Here is a 27,114-nt window from a genome sequence, read left to right on the forward strand (position 1 = left end):
TGGTCGTTGTGCCATTTTGCGAATGCCAGGTCTGGGTTGGTGTTGCTGTTCCATCGTGCAGAGTAGAACGTGTGTGGCTCCTTTGGGTCGTATAGGAGTGCAGCATCGACAGTGGAGGCCCAGTCTACCAGGAAGTCACCATCAGCGTTGGAGCTGCTGCAACCCCGGTCTGAGTGGTGGGCAGGGGCAGGGACATCTGGCAGGGACGATGGGACCAATCTGCTGGGCGGTGGTTTGTAGATGTTGACGATGGTAGTGTCTTGCACTTTGGTGTTAATCCATTCTATCTCTGCACCATCTGGAGACTGTCCGGCAGCTGACCACGACATATCTATGTGCACAAATGTGGCCGTGCCATGATGTTTACTGGCAATGTGGCCAGCCAAGGTGTACCCAGGGACCCTCAGGATGTTCTTGTTTTCCTGGTGGGTCTCCTGCAGGGTGATCGCTGTCACGTTGTTTTTTCGGGCCAATTGCTCAAGGATGTCAATCTTGGCAGTGGTGAGGCCTTCGACATTGAGCTGGAGAAGCGCTAGCGCTGGAGCTGTGGACGGTGGACGTTATAAAGACATTTGTTTCGCTTTGTTAGATATTTGAGTTATGCAGCACGCTCACAATACACAGGTTGCACAAACACTCTTAGTTTCTTCATCTCTACATACTTTTCGGTAATAATTGAACACATAGATTAATCACATATAAAGACTCACACATTGTTAACTGATACACGGTGGGCATAAGTTAGGGCCCCTCCCAGGAGGAGAGTGTTCTACGCCCACTGCCGAAACATTCACTGCCCCCCCCCCCCCCCCCGCTTCTGTAGGAGAGTCCAGCGCTGTGTTTCCTTACCAGCTTTGTACTTACTGAAAACCTTCAGTAAACTTGATACGTTTTATAATCCTGACTCATCATTGAATAAACACCTCCAACACGAGATATAAAAAAAGAACCGGGGAAAAAGCAGAAACCCAACAGCTTAAAGAGCATGCAACCTTGCAACTACTCTTTAGCGATGTTAGATATTTGAGTTATGCATGCACGCTCACAATACACAGGGTGCACAAACACTCTTAGTTTCTTTATCTCTACATACTTTGTGGTAATAATCACACACATAGATTAATTACATATAAAGCAAAACATTGTTAACTGATACATGGAGGACCCTAACGGCCCATCCCAGGAGGAGGGTGTAAGCACCCCCTGGGAGGAGGGTGTTTTGACGCCCACTATAAAGATCACTGCCGTAGAACATTCGGGACTCTTCTATAGAGTCCCCCCCCGCGTCTGTAGGAGAGTCCAGCGCTGTGTTTCCTTACCAGCTTTGTACTTACTGAAAACCTTCAGTAAACTTGATTCGTTTTATAATCCTGACTCATTATTGAATAAACACCTCCAACACGAGATATAATAAAAGAACCGGGGAAAAAGGAGAAATCTAACAGCTGGTGCCGTGACCCGGATCTCAATGGAGGTGGCAGTTCCCGTGCTGGGCCAGGCAACATCTGTAATGCGCATCTAAAAGGTAAGCAGAAATTGAATTGAAACACTCAATTTATTAGATATGAAGGCCCTTGACCAGACCCCTGAGCTCTATGACCTCCGGGCTAAGTCCAGAAATATAGTGAGATATTTCAGGAGCATTTCCATTTCAAAGGCAAGTTATTTGGCTCAATTCCAGTTTCTTTAATGATGCAAGCCTTATTTGTAGTTCTGCTGGTTTGATAAACCAAAGAATGTGTATTTTTCTTTTTTAAATAAAGGCTTGCTTTGGTTCAAGAACAACTGGGGAAACTCAAGCTTTTGCAGATGATGTGATCCTGTTGGCTTCATCAGGCCACACCCTCCAGCTCTCACGGGATCGGTTCGCAGCCGCGAGTGAAGCGGCCGGGATGAGAATCAGCACCTCTAAATCCGAGACCATGGTTCTCAGCAAGAAAAGGGTGAAGAGCAACGGCCCCTCGAAGCTGCGCATGCGCGCAATTGCGCCCTGCCGATGCGGTCTTCGCGCAGCGCAAATCTCCGCAGCGCACAAAAACAAAATCCAACCTGAATTGAAAATAAAAGAAACATGTAAAAATTCATCCTGTGCTACTTCTCAATGTGAGCCAGTGAGTCACCGGTGACCGGCTGCTGCAGCTAGCGATGCGTTTTTACGTAGCTAATCGACATCATCTACGGCCGTCCTTGTGCGCCGCCGCCACAGGTGTTTCAGCGAACAAAGCGGCGTGGCCGACGTGGAGGGAAGATGCGCTTATGATGCGACGTGCCGCTGATGTCGACCCTTTATAATGATGATAAGACGAACGGGCGGTGACGTCATCTCAGCACGCCAGAGTGAAAAGGAGATTCTTTTCAGCTGGAGCAAAAACAGAAGAAGAAACGCTGAGACTGGGGGAGAAGTTTTCTTTTTTGAGGGATGCACGTTTTCCAGGGGATGAAGGAGGAGTCGTCTGTTTTTGACGTCGAGGCACTGGAGCTCTGACGTCACTTCTGAGTGTGGAGCAGCAGACATTGCTGCTCTGGCAGAGAAGCTGTTCTGCAGAACCCACGTTCTGGAGGTCATTACTAGTGAATGTGTTGAATTCAAGTCCATAATGAGGCTAGAACTTAAACATGGGTCAATCAGCACCTTCTCAGACGTGGTGCTGCAGCACTAAAATCTAGGAGCTCAAACATCTCAGCTGTTTGTGCTGCATCTCAAGCATCCAGAGCAGAATGAGAAAGAGAACTTAGTTTAATGAAGCGTATTAAAATAGCATCCAGAAATGGTCCTGAAGTGTTTGGAGCAGCCGATGTATAAAGTCAAAGCTGCAGGCAGACGAGGACGTCAACCTGGACAACGTGTCCAACCGCTGGAGACGTGAGAAGGACACAGGACAAATGAGGTTATACTGTATTTTGCAGGCGAGGAGTTCCAGGACTCTCTCCTGACCACAGTGCACACTTGAATGAATGCATTTTATTTTCGAACATGTATAAAAATATGTAAGTATTTGTACCTACAAAAGAAAGAAATACTGATAAAAAAGCAAAAGACATAACAAAACAAGCACATAGTTCAAAAAAGGATAGGAAGAAGTGGAATACTTATTTTCAAAAGATTTCTACCTCTTTCTAATTATTATTCAGTTTATAACAAAATATTCAACATAAATACTTGTAATAATAAACCATAAAATACTATCATATATAAATAAAAAATATATACTCCTCATCATCCACACTTAACACCTGTGGTGATGGGTTAGGTTTAGTCCCTATTCCAGATCGGGTGAGAAGCTCGGTCATCCGGGAGGAGCTCGGAGTAGAGCCGCTGCTCCTCCGCGTTGAGGACCCTGATGAGGAGACTCGGGCATCTATTCAGGACGCCTCCTGGACGCCTCCCTGGAGAGGTGTTCAGTGCACGTCCCCAGCCCCGGATAAGCATTTGAAAATGGTTGGATTGAAAATGGAATAAGGACCAAACGTAACCCATCACCACCACCACAACCAGCAGCATCACAAGCTATTGAAGGTGTTATTCAAGGTAATATTTTTATTCCATTTGAGCAGCATTTATATGAACTGCTGAAATTAAAAGAAATCCACTCTGCTTGTTTCTAAGGTAACAAACTGTGGTGTCGCCTTGGCAACAATGATGCAGTCCAGCGTTACAAAAATGTCTTCCAGGTTTTACGTTACCAGTAGCATTCCTTAGTACACCTGTCTCATCTGAGTCCTTCTGAACGGGTGTTTTCGAAGGCAGTGGAAATTCATTGTCCCAACCGCTTAATCCGTTATCGGGTCGCGGGCCAAGCTGTAGCCAATCCCAGCAGTCAATGGGCGAGAGGCAGGGGACACCCTGGACAAGCCGCCAGTTCATCGCAGGGACAGACAACCAGCCACACACACACTCACACCTACGGACAACTTAGTGTCACCAATCAGCCTAGTGGGAGGAAGCCGGAGAACCCGGAGAGAACCCACGCAGACACGGGGAGAACATGCAAACTCCTCACAGAAAGGCCACAAGTCGGAGACGAACCTGCGACCATCTGGCAGTGGAAATATTAATTTAAAAATAATAATTAAACCCAATTACGGCACCTCAAGCAAATTCACTAACCATAGCCCACTGTAAAAAATGATTTAAATGTTCCATATTGCCAACATTTTTCATTCAAATAATGCTGGTCCCAATATAATGATACACGCATTGCATACTTCTTAATTATTGCTGACAGTTTCATTCACAGTCTTTTTGTGAAATCCGACACCCTTTAAATTGGTGTCGACCGATACCTTTCCCTGCCATACATTATTTGTCCAGCAGATGACCTGGTAGATCAAATGAACGCTTAAGATTCTTTGTGCTGGAGTGAACCAATTTGATGAAATGCTTCTATGTTTCCTGAAGTTTAATCTGTCCATCGGTACATACTGATAGCACGTGGTTTAAGAAGGGATGGAATGAATGGGGATCCAGAAGGAGGAAGAAGGAAAGGTGGAAAATACTGAGGATGTTTCAATGGCCTAAAAAAAGGTTTGAGATCACGTTGGCTATTTTTTATTAATATGGTTGATTCTGTTGAGATTGACTGAAGATGATTATTTAATAACAAAGTAATAATATTTAAATTTAAAATCAGTAAATGTGTAACGGAGTAAATATGGATGCAGCTAAATCCTGCATAAAGGGGATTTATTTATTTTCGAGTAATGTATTTGTCTTGTTTTCCTTTTTATAATTACACACGTTTTTTATTTCATTTGTTATAATGTACGTCTCGGGGTGTTTATGATTTTGGAGTATTTTGTCCCTCCTGGCTCTCCGTCCTGCGGTTTTGCCCAAGTCCTGGTTCCCCTCCCCCAGCACTTTGTTTGAACACGCTGAGAGGAGCAGCCATGATGCCGAGATGTGCTGATGTGCTTTTATTTGTATAAATCCGGTAAATGACGACAAAGCCAGCCGTGTGTGGGCCTGCAAATCTGTTACACAACACAACGCAGAGGCAGAGAGACGACCGTAACACATGCACGGTGACGCAGCTGCTTGCGCTGTTGCCCTACCGCCAAAGTCAGCAATGTGCAAGCCTAACTTTGTGTACATATTAATTGTCTTGACATTTACTTGGCCATTAGAGGATTTCTGGTGAGTTTTGCTTACCGGACGGTAACACTGATCCTTTTCTGTTGTATTTGAGCGTGCTAATTTCAGCTCCTCCCATTCTCTTTGTTCATACATGAAAAAGTGTGTGCGTTTTTAAAGGCCTTTCTGATTGGATGGATTGACCTCATTGATTTTTCCCCCTCCCACCTGTTCCCTATCATAAATAAAGCTGCCAGTCCTTCACGCCAGTCCTCTGAGCTCTGCGGATGCACGACTCTACCGTCATGTGAGTAAAACCTTTCCCCCACAGCTGAAACATGTGCTGAAGGAGTTTTATGACAGAGATGTGGTGTATTGTAGCTTTTAGAATAAATCGAAGCATTCAGTGAAACAGGTGAGGCTGATGTCATGGTGAGTGTAACATATGTTCAACTAAAGTTTTCAGTGAAAAGATCTCATTTTCCTGTTAAAGAAAAGACGCACCATTTAATCTCACTGATCTGGTGTGTGTGTGTGTGTGTGTGTGTGTGTCTGTGTGTGTGTGTGTAATATATGTATTTTTTTGAACGATAACTAGCATGGAATCAACACGGACAAATCTAATCAATGACAGCGACAGGTACCTGGAATGCTACCATTATGTTCTGAAGCACTCCACTGAAAATGAGACGATGCAGGACTTCATCGACAATCTGCTCCCGGATTTCATGGCCAAGTAAGTAATCCTCTACATTTATTAATGAGCAACATTACTGACTAAAACTAGAAAAAAATAGATTAGGATAGAGCTAGCAGTTACAATATATAAATGTTCTGCACTTATAAAGCGCTTTTTCCACCACTGCGGTGCTCAAAGCGCTTTACATGAGGCCTCACATTCACCCATTCACACACACACATTCACCCTCCAGTGGGCGACTGCTGCCATGCAAGGTGCTGCCGGACCCACTGGGAGACATTTGGGGTTCAGGTTCTTGCCCAAGGACACTTTGACACGCAGACGGTCAGAGCTGGGATTCGAACCACCGGTTCACTGATCACTGGACGACCCAGCCGCCCCCATACGCTGGACAGTAGAGTCATTGTGGATCGGACACTACGGGCAGCAGTGGGGTGGATCTACCTGTTTTTTCTGGATCCGCTTTAAAGATCAGTTCATCGTTCTTTGACACATCCTTACTTCTTCAGGAGTTTCCATGAATCTGTCCTGTAGATCTGCCCCCCCCCCCCCTGTTCTAAAGGTTCAACCTGTTTCTTCCGTTCTCTCCTCAGGATTGTGACTGGAAAGTCCAGTCTGAACGTCATCGGAGTTGGAAGTGGATCTGGTGAGAACAAAGACTCTGGAGATCGCATTTCTAGATTGCCTTTATGAGCCCTGTGGCATACTAACTGACACGCAGTGAAAATAAGAGCTAAAGATGATTATTGGATACGACGTTTCCTATTAATCAATGAAGAACACGGTTTTCCAGTCAATGGCTCTGTTGCATTTGTTGGACAAACCCTCAATTTGTTCTACGTCTTCCTATAACTCGCTCATTTTTACTTAGCTGGCTTTCCAGAATCGTTTTTAGTGCATCTTGTTGAACCGACATCTGCTACGATCATCCAATATCTCTGATATCCTTCCTTTCTGGGTTTGGTGTTGTGGATCAGCAAACTGGTCAAGGTTTTTTTCACAAGACAATTGTGATAAGCTATATACATTTTTTTTTTGTTTTATTTTCCCGCAGGTGATCTTGACCTCAAGATGCTCTCTGCGCTCCATCACAAGTATCCGGAGATGACTGTAGATAATGAGGTGATAGATCCAAATCCCCAACAGCTACGTGACTACAGAGGTATTCACTACAAACACACACATCTTAAAGAACACAACATTATCCCATAAAATTCAGGACCCGAATGCAGACACGAACAAAAAACCCACAAGGCAAGCGGCTCAGGAAAACCGTGATGACATGGCTAATGAAGCGTGAGCGAGGAGACGGTTCTTTAGTGACTCAACCGTGTAAACGGTTATGAGCGCTGGAGAAACGCATGAAGCCCCGCCTCTAACTGTGAAGAAAGTAATGGTGTTTGACTAGTGTAGGATGACACGCGCACAAATGCAACCTCTTACTTTCTTGACCTGTCGTGTTAATGAAGTAGTGGTAGTATCATGAATAAACGCGTCCCAGGGTACCTAGGGGAGTAAACCGAACAAGTAAACTAAGGGTCACGCTGCAGTTGTAATGAAGTAGTGGTAGTATCATGAATAAACGTGTCCCGGGGTACCTAGGGGAGTAAACCGAACAAGTAAACTAAGGGTCACGCTGCAGTTGTAATGAAGTAGTGGTAGTATCATGAATAAACGTGTCCCGGGGTACCTAGGGGAGTAAACCGAACAAGTAAACTAAGGGTCACGCTGCAGTTGTAATGAAGTAGTGGTAGTATCATGAATAAACGTGTCCCAGGGTACCTAGGGGAGTAAACCGAACAAGTAAACTAAGGGTCACGCTGCAGTTGTAATGAAGTAGTGGTAGTATCATGAATAAACGTGTCCCGGGGTACCTAGGGGAGTAAACCGAACAAGTAAACTAAGGGTCACACTGCAGTTGTAATGAAGTAGTGGTAGTATCATGAATAAACGCGTCCCAGGGTACCTAGGGGAGTAAACCGAACAAGTAAACTAAGGGTCACGCTGCAGTTGTAATGAAGTAGTGGTAGTATCATGAATAAACGTGTCCCAGGGTACCTAGGGGAGTAAACCGAACAAGTAAACTAAGGGTCACGCTGCAGTTGTAATGAAGTAGTGGTAGTATCATGAATAAACGTGTACCTAGGGGAGTAAACCGAACAAGTAAACTAAGGGTCACGCTGCAGTTGTAATGAAGTAGTGGTAGTATCATGAATAAGTATCATGCAGTTGCTCAAACAATGCAGATTCTGCTGTGAAACATTCTTGTTGAACTAAAGGATATTCCTTCACGCTGTTTTACGTCTCTTGACGCAGACCTGGTGTCCCGGACTCCAGGCTTGGACTTCGTTACATTTAACTGGAACCAGATGACTGCTGAAGCGTTTGAGGAGCAGTGGAAAGAGAAAAAGAGGACGAAGAAGAAGGCTGACTTCATTCACATGTTCCAGGTTTCATTTTGCAATTGCTACAACAAATAGTCCCATTAGAGAGTTTTTCCTCTCTAATCCAATGAGTTACCCCCCCCCCCCCCCCCCCCCCCCCCTTGTCTGTGGTGAAATCAACAGGTGCTGTATTATGTGAAGGATCCTGGCGCCACCATCAGCTTCTTCCAGGGTCTCCTGAACAAGAATGGACAACTTCTCCTCACTTTAATTTCTGGTAAGTGAACGAATGTTATTTGAAATTCTTAAGAAGATTTTCATCGAGATGGACGGACGAACTTGAAGTGTTGTCATTTGGAGTGTGGCCTCATTTATCCCACGGGACTGTTGTCCTTGGAAATTAGAGTTTTACATCATCTCGGATTTTAATATTCTAGTTCTGGGTTTGCTTCTGCCAGACGGTCCCGGTTCTTCTGTTATGGCATCTGTTTTTTTAGGGGGGCCACTTATTTTCCAGGTGATAAATTTAATTTCAATAATACTGAACAACTTTTTGTTTTAAAATTACACAATTTATACTTTACTTAAATAATTCTGTTCATTAAAAGGTTATATTAGAGTTCATTATTTCAAGTAATCCTAAATAAATAATATGATTAGACCTAAGATTATGGTCTGAATGCAGTGATTCATTCGTTAACGTTAAAATGCACGTTATGAAGCTATCGTTTCTAGTAATTTGTCAAAGAAAAAGGCAGAAGCACGTTTAAACTTGGTGTGGTGAGTTGCTGCGGGTGAGAAGGCTGAGGCAGGAGAGGGAGAATTCTGATTCGCTAGTCATCCTGCCTTCAAAATAGGTTTGGCACGGCCGTTTAATGGTTTCCAACATGTTGGAACTGACAATTATTTCACCTGTTCCAGGAAACACTGGTTTGGTAGAGATGAGACACGCCTACAGCAATCAGCTCGGCACAGCTGAGGTAAATCGGTCCACCGGCGACGTCAGACGCTTCCTGGACTCCGAGGGCGTGAGCTACCGGAGCTACGACCTGCCAGTTCAAGTTGATATCACAAAGTGTTTTATTGAGGGGGACGAGGACGGAGAGCTGGTCATGGATTTTTTGACTCAGGTGTGGCATTTCAGTAAGACAGCCTCACCTGAGCTGAAAGCTGAGATCATGGAGCGTCTTCGCCGCCCAGAGCTTAGTGTGGAGTCCAACGGCAAAGTTTCAATGGACGCTAAATATGAACTGATCGTCTTGGAGCAGCTCACTTAAAACAGACAAATAAAAGAACCTGCTGAATGCATCCCTGGGTTGACCGTGTGGATGTGTGTTTGTGTCAATGTGCCCCTGCAATGAACTGGCGACTCATCCAGGGTGTACTCCGCCTCCTGCCCGACGTCAGCTGGGATGAGCTCGAGCGTGACTCGGTGACCCAGACGACCGCTTGTCTCGTCTTCAACAAGATGAATACTACGGGTGCGCCTCACTTTACGGCGGCGTTGTGTTCCGACGGCCCCGCCGCTGAACGGCCCCGTCGCTGAACGGCCCCGTAACGGCCCCGTCGCTGAACGGCCCCGTCGCTGAACGGCCCCGTCGCTGAACGGCCCCGTCGCTGAACGGCCCCGTAACGGCCCCGTCGCTGAACGGCCCCGTCGCTGAACGGCCCCGTCGCTGAAAGGCCCCGTCGCTGAACGGCCCCGTAACGGCCCCGCCGCTGAACGGCCCCGTCGCTGAAAGGCCCCGTTGCTGAACGGCCCCGTTGCTGAACGGCCCCGTAACGGCCCCAGTCGCTGAACGGCCCCGTAACGGCCCCGTCGCTGAACGGCCCCGTAACGGCCCCGCCGCTGAACGGCCCCGTCGCTGAAAGGCCCCGTTGCTAAACGGCCCCGTAACGGCCCCAGTCGCTGAACGGCCCCGTAACGGCCCCAGTCGCTGAACGGCCCCGTAACGGCCCCGTCGCTGAACGGCCCCGTCGCTGAACGGCCCCGTAACGGCCCCGTCGCTGAACGGCCCCGTCGCTGAACGGCCCCGCCGCTGAACGGCCCCGTCGCTGAACGGCCCCGTAACGGCCCCAGTCGCTGAACGGCCCCGTCGCTGAACGGCCCCGTCGACCAAATTGTTTGGGCCTTTGCATACGCATAGGCAATTTATGCTGTACATATATACGTACTCGTATCTCCGCATCCAGCACATTCCGCTCGGTACGACAGTGATTTAAACAAATACAAATTCATAAAGGACTCTAACATTTAGATTAATGGTTATATTAATTTTGACAATTATTGTTGACAAATGCAAATAATTAGAAAAAGTCCAAAATATTTTATTTCAAATGTTATGGGCCCCTACACACACACACACACACACACGTGTGTGGATTGTTGAGATCGTGTTGTGCAACGCATGCATTGACAAACATTCTTCTTTCATTCATTCATTCATCTTTGACAAATGGCTCTTTCCTAAAATGTGCTGCAAAGAACGAGACCTGGAGCGATTTATTCGTTTCTCCCTCCAACAAAGTGAGTCCACCTCAAAAACACGGATCAGGTCTGCAGTGAGATATGTCTGCACCCCCCAAAGAAAATATTTTGATAATCTATGAACAAGTGATCATGTCATCGTAGTCCACACCTTTTCTTTCATTTTTGTTCCACCAAAATTTAATTTTTAATTCAAACGTTAACACAAACAAACGTTTTTTTTTTTCTTTCTCTCTCCTAATGCCAACAAGAGTTATCCCTAAAGACCAGATTCGCAAAGGTCTCGACGTTATTTGTACTGTAATACATGCTACTGTGTGACTGTACTTGTACTCTAACATTCTATCTAATAAATATATTCATCATATATATATATTCATCAGTCTGGATCAGGTCCCGGGAGATCTTGAACTTATTATTCCGTTACAAATTCCAGCTCGAGCATTTTTATTTACTGGGAATAGTAAATGGTGTACGTAGTTCAAAAAGCTGATACCCCATGATTAATTAAACTAAATAAATATTCTATTTCTCTTTATTGACTTACCTCGTGCAAGCAATTTTTGTAATCATTCTTAATGACCTGTTCAACGGTCACATTTAAATGATTCCATCTCTTTGAAGTTGCTGCACCCTGCAGCACCACCCATCCCTGCAGGCAGGACGAAACGTCTCCTTCCGCTGTCTCTGGATATTCTGAAGCCTTTCATAAGTCTCAGTTTGCGTTACGTTTTATAGCTTTATTCACGAGTCCCAGTAGAGACATAGTATAAATACGTCATTGTCGGACACAGTCGGCCGTTTGCAGTATCCTGCCCACATCTTTATTTCTCTGGGGTCTATTAGGCTGAGAGAGACTTGATACGAACGTGATGGATGTTTCAAAAGACGACGACCACGATGGGCTCCTTCCAGGGTCTCCAGCTTCCTCCCGATTTCAACTCGGTTTTATTTCTACAGCGCCAGATCACAACAGGAAGTCGTCTCAAGGCACTTTACAGGATCAGCAGGGAAAGACAGAACCCAACCAGACCCACAAGCACTTTGGAGACGGAGGCAAGGAAAGACGTCCCCTAGACAGGCAGAAACCTTGGTCAGAACCCAAGTGCAACACGGTGTAGCACGGTTCCATATAGAATTCACGGATTCTGCGACATAGTGAGTCAGGAATGGCTCCTTCCAACAATTAGGACGGACGTGTCCAACGGCGTCCACACGTTGGACATGATGGGAGCGAATGAACGGGAAACAAAAGGACAGAGGGGCGGCTGAGAGGCCTCCGTCCACGACTGCAGGACTTTAAGGAGTCAGAAGAACACCCGTCCAGGGTTCATGTAGACCGGGGGAGTCCCAGCAGGACAGGCTGCCCCCTACTGACCTCTGCCAGCACCTTCATCTCTACTCTTCATCACTAACATGCTGAACATCCTTCCTGTCTCTACTCTTCATCACTCTAACATGCTGAACATCCTTCCTGTCTCTACTCTTCGTCACTTTAACATGCTGAACATCCTTCCTGTCTCTACTCTTCATCACTCTAACATGCTGAACATCCTTCCTGTCTCTACTCTTCATCACTACCATGCTGAACATCCTTCCTGTCTCTACTCTTCATCACTCTAACATGCTGAACATCCTTCCTGTCTCTACTCTTCATCACTCTAACATGCTGAACATCCTTCCTGTCTCTACTCTTCATCACTCTAACATGCTGAACATCCTTCCTGTCTCTACTCTTCATCACTCTAACATGCTGAACATCCTTCCTGTCTCTACTCTTCATCACTCTAACATGCTGAACATCCTTCCTGTCTCTACTCTTCATCACTCTAACATGCTGAACATCCTTCCTGTCTCTACTCTTCATCACTCTAACACGCTGAACATCCTTCCTGTCTCTACTCTTCATCACTAACATGCTGAACATCCTTCCTGTCTCTACTCTTCATCACTCTAACATGCTGAACATCCTTCCTGTCTCTACTCTTCATCACTCTAACACGCTGAACATCCTTCCTGTCTCTACTCTTCATCACTAACATGCTGAACATCCTTCCTGTCTCTACTCTTCATCACTCTAACATGCTGAACATCCTTCCTGTCTCTACTCTTCATCACTCTAACACGCTGAACATCCTTCCTGTCTCTACTCTTCATCACTAACATGCTGAACATCCTTCCTGTCTCTACTCTTCATCACCCTAACATGCTGAACATCTTTCCTGTCTCTACTCTTCATCACTAACATGCTGAACATCCTTCCTGTCTCTACTCTTCATCACCCTAACATGCTGAACATCTTTCCTGTCTCTACTCTTCATCACTCTAACATGCTGAACATCCTTCCTGTCTCTACTCTTCATCACTCTAACATGCTGAACATCCTTCCTGTCTCTACTCTTCATCACTCTAACATGCTGAACATCCTTCCTGTCTCTACTCTTCATCACTCTAACACGTTGAACATCCTTCCTGTCTCTACTCTTCATCACTAACATGCTGAACATCCTTCCTGTCTCTACTCTTCATCACCCTAACATGCTGAACATCTTTCCTGTCTCTACTCTTCATCACTCTAACATGCTGAACATCCTTCCTGTCTCTACTCTTCATCACTCTAACATGCTGAACATCCTTCCTGTCTCTACTCTTCATCACTCTAACATGCTGAACATCCTTCCTGTCTCTACTCTTCATCACTAACATGCTGAACATCCTTCCTGTCTCTACTCTTCATCACTCTAACATGCTGAACATCCTTCCTGTCTCTACTCTTCATCACTCTAACATGCTGAACATCCTTCCTGTCTCTACTCTTCATCACTAACATGCTGAACATCCTTCCTGTCTCTGTCTCTCTGTCTGTCCAGCCTGTTCAGATCATTCTCTCCCTCTTTACTATCTAACCTGCATACAGGTCACCATATGTCCTCTGTTTGACCTTTGACCTCTACCTTTGCCTTGCGGTTCATCTCCCTGTACTCTGTTTACTCTCTTCTGTCCCTCTTCTTCTTAGCTAACCTCTCTTCCTGTATACACTTCTGCACTTCCTGGTTCCCCCACCAGGTCTCCTTATCTCCTGTCCTTCCAGAAGACACACCCAGTCCTCTCCTCCCTGTCTCCCTGATCACCTTAGCTGTTGTATTCCAGTCTTCTGGAAGCCTCTCTTGTCCACCCAGAGCCTGTCTCACCTCTTCCCTGAAAGTCACACAACACCCTCCGTTCTTCAGCCTCCACCGCTTTGTCCTCTTCCTCTTCTTCACTCGAGTCATCTTACACACCAGCTGGCTGGCTACACTCTCTCCTAGCAGTCACCAACCTCCTTTAAAGAGGATATATTATGAAAAAGAAAATCACTTTTCCATGTTTCTACACTATTTTGGTGGTTTCGAGTCATTATCAACCAAAAACCAGCGAAACAAACCATCCAGTCAATCCTGCGTAGTTTGTGTAGTTCTGTAATCAAGTACTGAAACGCGTCGGGCAATAATCTCTCTGGATGTGACTTCACATTGGGAGAACGTGCACAAGATGTGCGTGCACGCTCCCTGTGTCTGCGCTCTGCACGTCCACACACATGGAAAGTTTAGTTTTGGTAGAATAGAATAGAATAGAATCGCTCTTTGTTGTCATTACACACAGTGATGAATGAAATTAAACGGCAGGTCAAAGTCAAAACAATACAAATAAACACAACGGATGAAACGTAAGTAGGATATGAACGAAGGTGCTTCCTGACTCATGATGCAGTTGTTGTGGTAGTTGCATAGTTATTAAAATAAGACTTGGTTGTGATGTGGATGGTTTTTAATTGTTATCGCCCATGGGAAGAAGCTGTGAGACAGTCTGGTGGTGTGAGATTTGATGGACTAGTTAAGAAACTTTATCCGGGACAGAAGTGGACACGAGGAAGCCCATGTGAGTATTGCGATGCTATTTGTTCTCTCTGGTGGTGGAGCTGCTTCGCTCTGGGGAGCTACATGTTGTAACTTACTAGCGAGCTGCTGCAGGAGGATCAGCAACCACAGAGGGCCTCTTAGTTCAGGCCTGTAAGGTATCTGTCTCTGTGTAAAATAAAACTTCCGTGATTCAAGACATTTATGGGTTTGAACCACAAACTGAACTGACACAATATATTCTTTCCACATATCTTTCAACTCCACCACATCTTCTGTAATGCTTCCCACGTAGAACACATTTAAGGCTTCTCACCTTCTCGCCGTTCTCATGGCCTTTCAAATGACTCCTTGATCTAAACCGTTTCCTACATGTTTTACAACCGTAGGCTTTTCACCAGTGTGGGTTCTCATGTGGATAACGTCGTAGTATATTATACTGACGACAACTGTCCACTTTTTGCACATTCGTTTTATATTTTTCATGTTTTGTATATGTTTTGTACTTTGTTTTTACTATCTAAAGAGCAGGGAAAAAATATCTTAGTTTCATATATTGACAGTTTAAATGTTTTACCCACTGTTAACTCACCTGTTTATTAATAAAAAGCAAAGGGAATGTAACGGTGCTCTCATTTGTGTTATTTAAATTCTGTTTGCATAAAAACCTGCTCAATTTGATCACGGGTGAGGATCTGAGCTCAGTCAGTCCCTTTCCTTTTGGCAGAGGAAGGGCCTCTGTCGGGTGGAGCTCCAGCGCAGGCTCTGTCTGACTCCATCCAACCTGGAACTCATATACTAAGTACTATTTAGTAAATATTAAATATATTTTGTTGTATATGTGTATATCAGATTTAATTGTAATCATTCTCATCAAATCTGTGATTCTGTGTACAAAATGGAATCCTGTCCATCGACCCTTCAACAAACCAAAACAACGCACTGTCCCTTTAAACGCGCTCACAACAAAGGTGCAGCAGCCGTGCGCGTCAAGTTCCCCGGTGCGTGGAGACTATATCCGGACGCCTATCAAAACTACCTTCGGAATTATGTTCTTATCTTTCCACGTTTTGGACTTCCGCATTCTTCGTGATGCATACACTTTGAGTTGAGTCGATAAAAGGAAACATAAGTTTTACATAACGTCCAATAATCCACGTTGACCTTCTCTCCCCGTTGAAATGCCACCAGTGTCTCAAAACGGTCTTATTGTGAAATCTCACCGGAAGCCCCGAGTCTGTTTCCGTGACGTGGCTTGACTTCTCGTCGCTGACGAACGACGGGAAGCGAGACGCCAACAAGGAGCGCAGCGAGCGAGTCTCTGGCTCGTCTTCCCCCGCTGAAAGGTAACGCGCACGCGGGCTGACTGCGCTGCAACATGGCGGCTGCGTCCAGCACCTCCTGCTGCTCCTCCTGTCCGCCTCCCGCTGAGGCTAGCTCGCCGCTCCGTCTGTGGGTTAGCATTTAGCTCCTCAGGCGCCCTTTGTTTGCGGCGCGCGTCGCGTCACTGTGTTCATTGTACCATTTAGTGGTACTAAATATGCAAAACTCAATATCAGAAGAGGCGTAACAGCCTTTAAATACTGTGTATCGTTACCTCGGACGCCGGCGAGGGGCTTTAGGTGACGTCATCCGCATCAGAATAAAGGCACGACTGGTGTATATTTACGTTTGATTAAATATCAAACACATTTCTACCTCTTCAACTCACATTTAGAAGTTCCCTTTATTGGTGGACATAATTGATCGTTTGCATATCTGAGAGGTCAGCACATGGATGATGGTGTGAGATGAAGGGAGGGATGGCAGGGAACGAAGAGAAGGGAGGAGAGGGGGAGGATGGAGGAGGGGCAGCGAGGTGAGGAAGAGGAGCAGACGGAGTTAACAACAACGGCGTGTGACTTTCTAAAGGTTCAGAAGAAAAGTCGTAGCCGGCTACATATGGATCAGGATCAGCACTGGACAGCTCCATAGGTAGCCGGCTACACATGGATCAGGATCAGCACTGGACAGCTCCATAGGTAGCCGGCTACATATGGATCAGGATCAGCACTGGACAGCTCCATAGGTAGCCGGCTACATATGGATCAGGATCAGCACTGGACAGCTCCATAGGTAGCCGGCTACATATGGATCAGGATCAGCACTGGACAGCTCCATAGGTAGCCGGCTACATATGGATCAGGATCAGCACTGGACAGCTCCATAGGTAGCCGGCTACATATGGATCAGGATCAGCACTGGACAGATCCATAGGTAGCCGGCTACATATGGATCAGGATCAGCACTGGACAGCTCCATAGGTAGCCGGCTACACATGGATCAGGATCAGCACTGGACAGCTCCATAGGTAGCCGGCTACATATGGATCAGGATCAGCACTGGACAGCTCCATAGGTAGCCGGCTACATATGGATCAGGATCAGCACTGGACAGCTCCATATGTAGCCGGCTACATATGGATCTGTCCAGTGCTGATCCTGAAAGTGACTCTTTTCCGTGGCATTGACTCTGGAATGTTCTTTATCTTTCCCACTTTGGTTGTTTTTTTGGTTTCTGCATGTCCATGACAAGACAAGGTGGTGGCTTTTTGGTTTTGCTTTGATTTTGTATTGATTATCTTTGTTCCTGCGTGATGATTGCATTTGAATGGAACATTTCCACATTATTAGATGTTAATTTATTCCCATCACAAACTTTGGTTCATACTTATCATTTTTCTCATTTACAGTTTGGCTTTATCTCTAACAATGTTTAAGTTACAACCTTTTAAAAAAGTGACATCAAAACGGAATATTTTATTGTAATTAGTGTGACGGCTAAAGAGTTAAATAAAAATAAATAGTTATTTAACAGCATGTTATGGAGTAGTTACATTTATTTTACATTAGATTACATTACATTTAGTTACATTTTACTGTGTTACGGTTTACATTTGGCCTTTGGGGGGCAAACATGATGCTAACGTGGCCCTTGGAGGAGTTTGACCCCTTATTATGTGTAAATCAGTAAATCAGCCGTGAGATCCGTTTATCGGTTATCAGTCGATCCCTAAAATCAACGTCATCCTCAGTATCCCGTTACCGTCGCTCATTCTCTTCTGTTTGTGCAGCGTGGATAAGCCACGCCCACTGTGCCGCGCCCCCTGCTGGAGCGTGAGAGTCGAGTCAATGATGGGGACAGCAAAAGGCTCGTGCTCACCTGATGCTACCTGTTAAACCGCCGTTTTCTCCATTCTCTTCTTCCTCTTCTTCCTCTTCTTCCTCTTCTTCCTCTCCTTCCTCTCCCCGATCTACCGTTCCTCTTCTCAGAGTGACTGCAGCTCCACCATGCCTGTGGCCTCCACCAGGACGGAGCATGGTGAGACCTTCCTCTCCTAAATGTAGCATCTTCACAATGCTAGCTAGTGTTAGCCTCTGGGGACAAAGCGAAGGTTTACCTGCAGAACGTGCTGATGTCATCATCCGGGCTTTAAATCCAAAATATCACACATAAGATAAAACGACACGTTACAACGTTAGAATCTATAAGACGGCGTCGGTCAGGATGCTGACGCCTCCTCTGGAGTGAAGATGAAGCTTCCCTGACCCTCTTCCGTTTGCGTGTTTACGCGTGTCCTTAGTGCCCCCCCAGGTGGACACCACGAGTAACAGCACCGCCAGCTCCACCACGGCCAATGACCTGGACCTCATCTACCTCAAAGGCCTCATGGAGAGCCCCGCGGTGCGTGTGGCGACCCCGGCGAGAGCGCTTCCTGTGTGCACGTGCACCGAACGTCTGCTGTGCTGCTGTGTCTTCATGCATTAGGAGCAGGAGGAGAGCCTGAAGGAGCTGCTCCTGTCACCTGTAAGGGAGAACAATGTGGAGCTCCTGCAGGAGATCCTCAGAGACCTGGACCCCTTCACCCACCGCTCCAACTGTGCCGCTGAGCTCTCTCACATCCTCACACAGCCCCACTTCCAGGTGCGTGTAGTTACCTGTGTGTTTGCGTGCTCTGAAATCAGCCTCAGGCCCGATGATTTCCTCCTCACGCGGTTTAGCAGGTTTATAAAACCTTTATTTAAACCAGGTAAGTGAACGACCTGGACCTAAGCTGCATGTTTCTGGTGGTGGGGGGGGGGGGGGAAGCCGGAGAACCCGGAGAACCCGGAGAGAACATGCCAACTCCACACAGAAAAAAGCTACAAGTTGGATTTGAAGCTGCGACCTTCTTGCTGTGAGGCAACAGTGCTAACCACTGTGCCACCGTGCTGCCCAGATAGCGTTGCGTGGCTTACTTTACGCCTTTAATGTGCGTTTCTTTTTATTGGTCGTCAGTCTCTGCTGGAGACTCACGACTCTGTGGCGTCCCGGGCCTGTGACAGCCCACCCCCGAGCCCGGGTGACGTCGTGGATCACAGCGGTCCCAGACACACCCTCTGCCCCCCGCCCGACGCAGTCCGCATGGTGGGAGTACGCAAAGTGGCGGGGGAGCATCTGGTAGGTCGCATGGAAACGAGAGTTCCTTTCATGTGCTGCGTCGTTCCTGAACGCTGCTTGTCCTGATTAGTTCTACACGTTTGTTATGAACAACTAGTCGCAGCTTTAACGTTATCGATCACGGGAACCTGCGTTGGCTGTTTCAGGGTGTGACCTTCAAGGTGGAAGGAGGTGAGCTGATCATAGCCCGCATCCTCCATGGAGGGATGGTCGACCAGCAGGGCCTGCTGCATGTCGGCGACGTCATCAAAGAGGTTCGCGCTCTTTTGATGTGCTTCAACATTTCGGGTTCATCCATAAGGACATCGATCCGCTCCTCGTTCGTGTGAAGCTGCTGCCAGAACCTGGTTTTATGGATGTTCTGCTTCCGCTGGTCACACGCATATTTATATATTTATATTTCGTGTCTGTCGCCGCGCTGCAGTGACGTTTGTCAACTCATTGGTATGACATCATTTCCTGTAGCGTGTCGGGAAGGGATGCTCAACTGACAATGCGATAGTGAAATCTGAGCTGAGAAATAAAATCAGATCGCACCGCAGTCGCTATGTCGTGGTCTGCCCTTCGCTGTACAACACATATACAGTATTGCAACATATAGAACGCAGTACCGGTACGATCCCCTTGGCACGCCTCGCTCATCCAGTTAGCATCGGCGCGTGACTCGTTGCGCTTGTGTTTTCTTGAGAACGTTTTGAGATACGGTAGTCCCTCATTTTCCGCGGGGGTTACGTTCCAAAAACAACCCGCAATAAGTGAAATCCGCAATGTAGTAATTTTTATTTTTTTACAATTATTATACATGTACATAAATGTTTTAAGGCTGTAAAACCCCTCACCACACACTTTATACACGTTTAACAGTCAGGCATTAATCTAAATAGATTGTTTCAGTATTATAGAATGAAACCAAAGATCAGAACCTTTTCAGAACTAAACATTTGTTTGAGAAATATAAATATATAGTACGTACAGTAAACGTTTTCCTGTTAATAATGTTAAGGCGTGCAGGTCGAGGAAAGAGCCGCTTGGAGTGCAGAAGAACAAATATTCTACTCGTGCTGTCTTTAGCCTCTCATGCTGCTTTATTGGATAGCTTAGCACAGCAGAACGGCAGCGGCTACATGTATCAACAGGAAGAAACAAAACCCAAAAGGGACGTGACGTTTATGCTCCTACAAAATAAAAGCCTCTTTTTACACAGAGAATAAGAGCGCTATAAAACAAACGCTTAACAAATAAACATGATAGCTTTTAGAATAACGAATTTAATGTTAATGATCAACCTACGAGGTTGAACACATGAGAAGTTATTAATAGCGACTCGCGTGTATTTCACAGTTCCTCCGACCACGCCTTCGTCCTTGCGCCGTTTCAAGGTGCGTTCAGGTGCAAAAAATAAAATCTGAAAAATTGCATTAAAACTCCGCGAAGCAGCGGAAGATGAAGCGCATTATATCGAGGGACGACTGTACACACGGCTTGTTGCTGCAAAACGAAGACTAAAGTCGAGGGCTGCTATTGGCCAGACTCGGGGCTCTCTGTCTGACGCACGTTCCAAAGAAACGCCCGTGTAGCGCTACATCTGCTCTTTCAGGTTTCTTTGTCCGACCATTTTCCTGCTAAATAATACAATTATGTGATACACGATACACGTTGAAAAGAAGATATGACCACCACCGAGCTCGCCGCACTTCCTCATCCATAACGTGCACCTTTCTAAACTCATCACGCCCGCACCGCCTGATGATGTGCAACACCTCATTATATATATATATATATATATACACGAAAGTGTTTGTAGGTGTCTGTTAAAGGGTGAACAGTAGCGGTGGGTTGATAACGGTGCAGGAAGTTTATAAAGGTAAAAATACATGTAAAATAATAAAACTACAACAGCACTCAGAGAGCACAGACCTCCCCCAAGCAGCTCGTTCCCCTCTTAACTGGATCTCCACCGTCCACACGGTGATCTGGATCAGCACCAGAAGGTTCTACATTGTTATAACAGCCAGCCCAATGCTGGGCTATTGGAGTGTTGCCGGTCGTTCTCGGTTCGACGCGCTCTGTGGCTACGTCTTGGTTTCGCCGTATCCAAAACAAAGGAGAGTCCAGAAGCGGGCTTAAGAGAATAAAATGTCACTAATTTATTACAAAATACAACAACTTAAAATATTCAATAAACCCGAGCATCTGGGTGCAGCGATCCCGCCAGAGCGGTCAAAACCTATGTGCCCTTCCGGGTCAACACCTGTTCACCCCCTGATTGGCCCTGCCTTATATACCCCACATGGCCACAGCGCCACACAGTGCACAAAATAGGAAACGCACTCCATCAGTTGCATTTGGCTTCTACACACCGGCCCCTAATTGGCATGGTACCACACATGGCAATTCTAAACATTTCATAAAATACAACAATGACTAGACCTCATGCACCAGACACAGTTTGGAAATTGGTGTCTCCTCTGGCTGACATCGTTCCAGTGTCCAGCTCATCATTCCCATCCCTAACAGGAAGCACTGACAGCGCGGTGCGACCTCTGCCGGCCCCTGTATGTCCATAAGTCGTATGAAAGCCCGAGGTGGGTTCTGGTGATTCCAGTCCATCTTCTAAAACAGTGGTCTGTCGATCTATGTGCAACACAGTCGGATGATATTGACTACAGATCTCACATTGCAATCTTGCTTCACAATTACGGCTGACATGGCCTCGATGAAGGCATCCAAAACACACACCCCCTTTCCTCAATAAGAACACTTTGTCTGCGTGTCTCTTCTCCTTAAACTGCTGACAGTTTTCCAGTGCATGTTCCATAGAGCAGCACACACAGCGTTCGTTCTCCTTGATTGGGCGTGACGGCTTAACTTCGTTGTGAGAGCCCATAGCGGTCACTGTGCTGGCGACCACATGCCCCTTCTCTCTATGGCTGGGTTGTGACTTTGGCTGGTTTAATGTTGTATTAGAGCTGTATTCTCGCAGATCTCCAAAAAAGGGATCTGAACGGATCCTCACATGACGCTCCGTGAATCCCACCAGATCATTAAATCTAGCTCTGTGGCCAGTAGACTCCATGATGTCATGAGCCCTGCTCTGCCAGCGTTCTTTCATCCTATACGGGAGCTTTGCAAGGATTGCCCTCATATTCACAGGCATGTCCAGTTCCTGCACATATTCCAGCTCCTCCATGATGTTGCAGCAGCCACGCAGAAATAGTGCGTAGCTCTGAAGCGCCCTGGTGTCGTCTGCTCTTATAGTCTGCCATGACAAAGCCTTGCTGATGTATGCAGTAGCTGTTTTGTAAGGATTTCCAAATTGATCTTGCAGTAGAGCCTTGGCCACCACGTAGCCACGATCTGGGTCCATATGTTGACAACTCCGCACCAGTTCGAGAGGCGGGCCTCTGGTGAATTGCTCCAAATAGTACAAACAGTCTCCTGCGGTTGCTTTACTTTCCACTCCTTGCTCAAATGTTTTTATAAAGGTCCTGTAATGCAAGGGATCGCCGTCAAAGATTGGAATGTCTCTTGGTGGGAGCGTCATTGATCGCTGCTGGTTCATTAAAGCTGCTATAATCTCAGTTTGTCTGCTCATGATCGTTAGAAGGTCTCCAGGTGTCTGCATAGCGGTGAGTGACTGACGCGTTTCATTTTGTGTAAACCGATCATTTGTTTCCATCCTGTTTCTATTGCATTGCAATCGGTGGTGCTGTTGCCTTGTGTTTGATGCGTTCCGTTGCTTTGGTCTCACATCTACTGGTTTGATTTCCAGTTTGTCATCACTTTGAGGTATGAACTCTTGAGCAGAGGGGTGCAACATCTGTTCATAGTTTGTTCCACCTTCGTTGCACATACCCTTCGTATTTGAGTACGCTTGTGACTGACACTTTTCTTCGGCATCATAAATTTCCAACCTTGCTTCAGATGCCGCCAGTTCAGCCTCCAAATCAAGCATCTCCTTTCTTCTTCTCAATTTTGCTTCCTCTTCTTCAATAACATGTCGCTCCTTCAATATTTTAACTCGAGCTAGAACTGCAGCTCTATCCGCTGCTGCCTGTAATCGAGCAGATGAAGCACTAGACGTGTAGCTCCTTTGACTGCTTCTGCTACTTATATTCGACATGCTATCTTCAGGAGAGAGTTCATGGTTGGTAAGTTGTTCATTTCCAGTATTTGTGTCTACGTCCAAAGCGCACGCCTCCATGGTTCGTATCGCAAAGCCAGATTCAGCTCAGGTGAGCGCAACGGAAAGTAGGTCAATGAGTCACGTGATCCAGCGCAACACTTCGACGCGTAAAAACGCGCTCAATGTTCACCAATGCGTTGGATTTAACGTGCGCACACAATTAGGCCTTTGATGGTGGAGCGCTACACGTACCTCCGTTGGGCGCCTTTACTGTAAATCCGAGCGATGGTCTTCAGCGCTCCGGTCCAGCTCCGTAATCCACAGCGCTCCGCGGAACAGCTGACTGCTGTCCGAGCTGTCTTCGCGGGCCACTTCTCCACGCCACAGCTCACACGGTCATCCCTGGCTGTCTCCCAAAGACAGGTCTCCTGAGGTTCCAAACTTAGTCCAATCGGGCAGGTTTTGACAGTATAACAGCCAGCCCAATGCTGGGCTATTGGAGTGTTGCCGGTCGTTCTCGGTTCGACGCGCTCTGTGGCTACGTCTTGGTTTCGCCGTATCCAAAACAAAGGAGAGTCCAGAAGCGGGCTTAAGAGAATAAAATGTCACTAATTTATTACAAAATACAACAACTTAAAATATTCAATAAACCCGATCATCTGGGTGCAGCGATCCCGCCAGAGCGGTCAAAACCTATGTGCCCTTCCGGGTCAACACCTGTTCACCCCCTGATTGGCCCTGCCTTATATACCCCACATGGCCACAGCGCCACACAGTGCACAAAATAGGAAACGCACTCCATCAGTTGCATTTGGCTTCTACAATTGTTCTTGGTATTTTTATACACCAACATGAAAAGTCAAAGTGAATCAGAGTTTATGTGTATTTTTTTACTGATTCTTGAATCCATAAATGAGTTTTCAATGATAAAATTAAATATTTTTTGTTGATTCCATTCTGGATCCGATCCTGATTAAATTCAGTGGTGAGAGCGACCCCCCCCCCCAATAATCAACCGAGATATTGAGGAATAAATTGTGAAGCTCCTTTGACTGCAATGTTACCGAAAACATCAAACCGATCCAGAATCCAGGATCTGTTCTGGATCAGTTCTGGATCAGCACCAAAGCTTCATCTGTTCCTGGAGACATTCCCAACATTTGCTGAAAACTTCATCCAGATCCGTCCTGAAGGTTTTGAGTTTTCTTGCACACAGAGGGACGAGCAGACAAACACACACCGGCGGGTACATAACCCCCCCGTGGAACGAGAAACGACTGAAACCAGCGTGCTGCTGCAGCAGGTGCAGCAGGTGCAGCCGGTGCAGCAGGTGCAGCAGGTGCAGCAGGTGCAGCCGGTGCAGCAGGTGCAGCAGGTGCAGCCGGTGCAGCCGGTGCAGCAGGTGCAGCCGGTGCAGCAGGTGCAGCAGGTGCAGCAGGTGCAGCCGGTGCAGCAGGTGCAGCAGGTGCAGCAGGTGCAGCAGGTGCAGCCGGTGCAGCCGGTGCAGCAGGTGCAGCCGGTGCAGCAGGTGCAGCAGGTGCAGCAGGTGCAGCAGGTGCAGCAGGTGCAGCAGGTGCAGCAGGTGCAGCAGGTGCAGCAGGTGCAGCAGGTGCAGCCGGTGCAGCCGGTGCAGCAGGTGCAGCCGGTGCAGCAGGTGCAGCCGGTGCAGCAGGTGCAGCCGGTGCAGCAGGTGCAGCAGGTGCAGCAGGTGCAGCCGGTGCAGCAGGTGCAGCAGGTGCAGCAGGTGCAGCCGGTGCAGCCGGTGCAGCAGGTGCAGCCGGTGCAGCAGGTGCAGCAGGTGCAGCAGGTGCAGCAGGTGGCTGCATCGGCTGCACCTTTACAGCTAATCCGTTCAGGAGAAGAACAACACGCTGACGACGTCAACAGTGACGAGCCTGGGAAGGGAAACGTGTCCATAGCCGTATGGACACGTTGCAGAATACACGGTTGTGTGCTCCTTGCTCTCAGGTTTGCAGACGCCAAAGGTGACGGCTCATTCATTCTTCTCTTCTGCGCTGCGTTGGCAGGTGAACGGGCGAGAGGTGGGCCAGGACCAGAGGGTGCTGCAGGAGGAACTGCAGGCGGCCAGTGGCAGCGTGCTCCTGAAGATCCTGCCCAGCTACCATGAAGCCGTAACACCGAGACAGGTGCACACACACACACAGACACGCACGCACAGACACACACGCACAGACACACACGCACAGACACACACGCACAGACACACACGCACAGACACACACGCACACACAGACACACACGCACAGACACACACGCACACACGCACAGACACACACAGACACACACGCACACACAGACACGCACGCACAGACACGCACACACAGACACACACGCACACACGGACACACACGCACAGACACGCACACAGACACACGCACAGACACACACGCACACACACACACGCACACACACACACACGCACAGACACACACGCACACACGGACACACACGCACAGACACGCACACACAGACAGACACGCACAGACACACGCACAGACACACACGCACAGACACGCACAGACACACACGCACACACAGACACACACGCACAGACACACACACACAGACACACACGCACAGACACACACGCACACACACACGCACACACACACACACGCACAGACACACACGCACACACGGACACACACGCACAGACACGCACACACAGACAGACACGCACAGACACGCACACAGACACACACGCACACACAGACACACATGCACAGACACACACGCACAGACACACACGCACACACAGACACACACGCACAGACACGCACACACAGACAGACACGCACAGACACGCACACAGACACACACGCACGCACAGACACACACGCACAGACACGCACGCACAGACACACAGACACGCACAGACACACAGACACGCACAGACACACACACACATTAATAATCTACGGTAAAAAAATTGTGTTTCACCAGGTGTTCTTTAAGTGTCACTATGACTACGACCCAGCCAATGACAGCCTGATTCCCTGTCAGGAGGCGGGGCTACGGTTTGAGACGGGGGACATCTTGCAGATCGTCAACCAAGATGACGTCAACTGGTGGCAGGTGAAGCACCAAAGCAGCATGCGTTCACTTCCTGGTGGAGATTCAGAGTGACCTGAGCACGACCCAGCCGACGACTGGAGAAATTCACAGATGTCTGTTGTGCGTGTGTGTGCGTGTGCGTGCGTGTGCGTGCGTGTGTGTGTGCGCGTGCGTGCATCACGCAGGCGCGTCATGTGGAAGGCGGCAGCACAGGACTTATTCCGAGTCAAACGCTGGAAGAGAAGAGGAAAGCGTTTGTCAAGAGAGACGCAGAGTTACCGCCTGCAGGTGGGATGATACATGGGAGAATAATTAAAGTGAAGTCCGGTGAGGTCCTTCACAGGTCTAATGGTAATACTGCCATCTGCTGGTGTAATGATGCAAGACACGCAAATAAGCAAACCGTTTGGTCGGAACCGAAAGTCCTCATTCAGCCACGCTTTGGTTTAACCGAATATAACATCAATCTATGAATCCATCCGGATGACCTGTATGATCATCACTCCAACGTGTGCTGACCAGGAAATAGTCTGACCCCCCCGCCCCCCCCCCCCCTATGAAACGTGTTGCTGTGGTTGTACGTTTAGAGTCAGCAGGTAGTGATCTGCTCCTCACAGGGAATCTCTGTGCCGGTGTCGGTGTGAAGAAGAAGAAGACAATGATGTATGTCACCACCAAGAATGCAGGTAAGGTCATCGTCCGGTGAAACGTTTCATCATTTGTTTGGTACCGAACTCTGACCCTCTTAAGGCGATTGTTTATTTTCTTCATTCACAAGTGTCTCCGCCTCCTCCCTGCCGTCTGCCCTTCTTATTTCCCTTTCTGCCTCAGAGTTTGACAGACATGAGATATTACTCTACGAGGAAGTGGCAAAGGTCCCGCCTTTCAATAGGAA

General features: G+C 47.3%; 2 protein-coding genes across 4 annotated transcripts in view; both read left to right on the forward strand.

Annotated features, from left to right (window-relative positions):
- The first annotated feature begins 4,887 nt into the window (after positions 1-4,887).
- On the forward strand, positions 4,888-9,463 carry LOC137905691 (histamine N-methyltransferase-like). Of its 3 annotated transcripts, none has more exons than XM_068749937.1 (8): positions 4,888-4,931; positions 5,322-5,378; positions 5,670-5,807; positions 6,365-6,417; positions 6,826-6,933; positions 8,088-8,221; positions 8,339-8,432; positions 9,077-9,463. In XM_068749937.1, exons 2-8 carry the CDS (start codon positions 5,359-5,361, stop codon positions 9,430-9,432), a joined length of 903 nt encoding a protein of 300 aa, XP_068606038.1. In that variant the 5' UTR covers positions 4,888-4,931; positions 5,322-5,358; the 3' UTR covers positions 9,433-9,463. The 3 variants fall into 3 exon arrangements, with proteins under 3 accessions (XP_068606038.1, XP_068606037.1, XP_068606039.1); XM_068749936.1 differs by lacking the exon at positions 4,888-4,931 and adding an exon at positions 4,995-5,134; XM_068749938.1 differs by lacking the exons at positions 4,888-4,931; positions 5,322-5,378 and having other exon boundaries at positions 5,647-5,807.
- Positions 9,464-17,868: 8,405 nt separating this feature from the next.
- LOC137905645 (MAGUK p55 subfamily member 2-like) overlaps positions 17,869-27,114 on the forward strand; it is a 12,486-nt gene continuing 3,240 nt past the window's right edge. The window contains exons 1-10 of the mRNA XM_068749887.1: positions 17,869-17,899; positions 18,162-18,262; positions 18,347-18,502; positions 18,857-19,018; positions 19,165-19,272; positions 25,172-25,291; positions 26,109-26,240; positions 26,405-26,507; positions 26,837-26,905; positions 27,051-27,114. Of these exons, the coding sequence (XP_068605988.1) occupies positions 17,869-17,899; positions 18,162-18,262; positions 18,347-18,502; positions 18,857-19,018; positions 19,165-19,272; positions 25,172-25,291; positions 26,109-26,240; positions 26,405-26,507; positions 26,837-26,905; positions 27,051-27,114 (1,046 nt within the window). The remainder of the gene's footprint in view (positions 17,900-18,161; positions 18,263-18,346; positions 18,503-18,856; positions 19,019-19,164; positions 19,273-25,171; positions 25,292-26,108; positions 26,241-26,404; positions 26,508-26,836; positions 26,906-27,050) is intronic.

The sequence above is a fragment of the Brachionichthys hirsutus genome, chromosome 16 (genome assembly GCF_040956055.1).
Source record: "Brachionichthys hirsutus isolate HB-005 chromosome 16, CSIRO-AGI_Bhir_v1, whole genome shotgun sequence".
Lineage (NCBI taxonomy): Eukaryota > Metazoa > Chordata > Actinopteri > Lophiiformes > Brachionichthyidae > Brachionichthys > Brachionichthys hirsutus.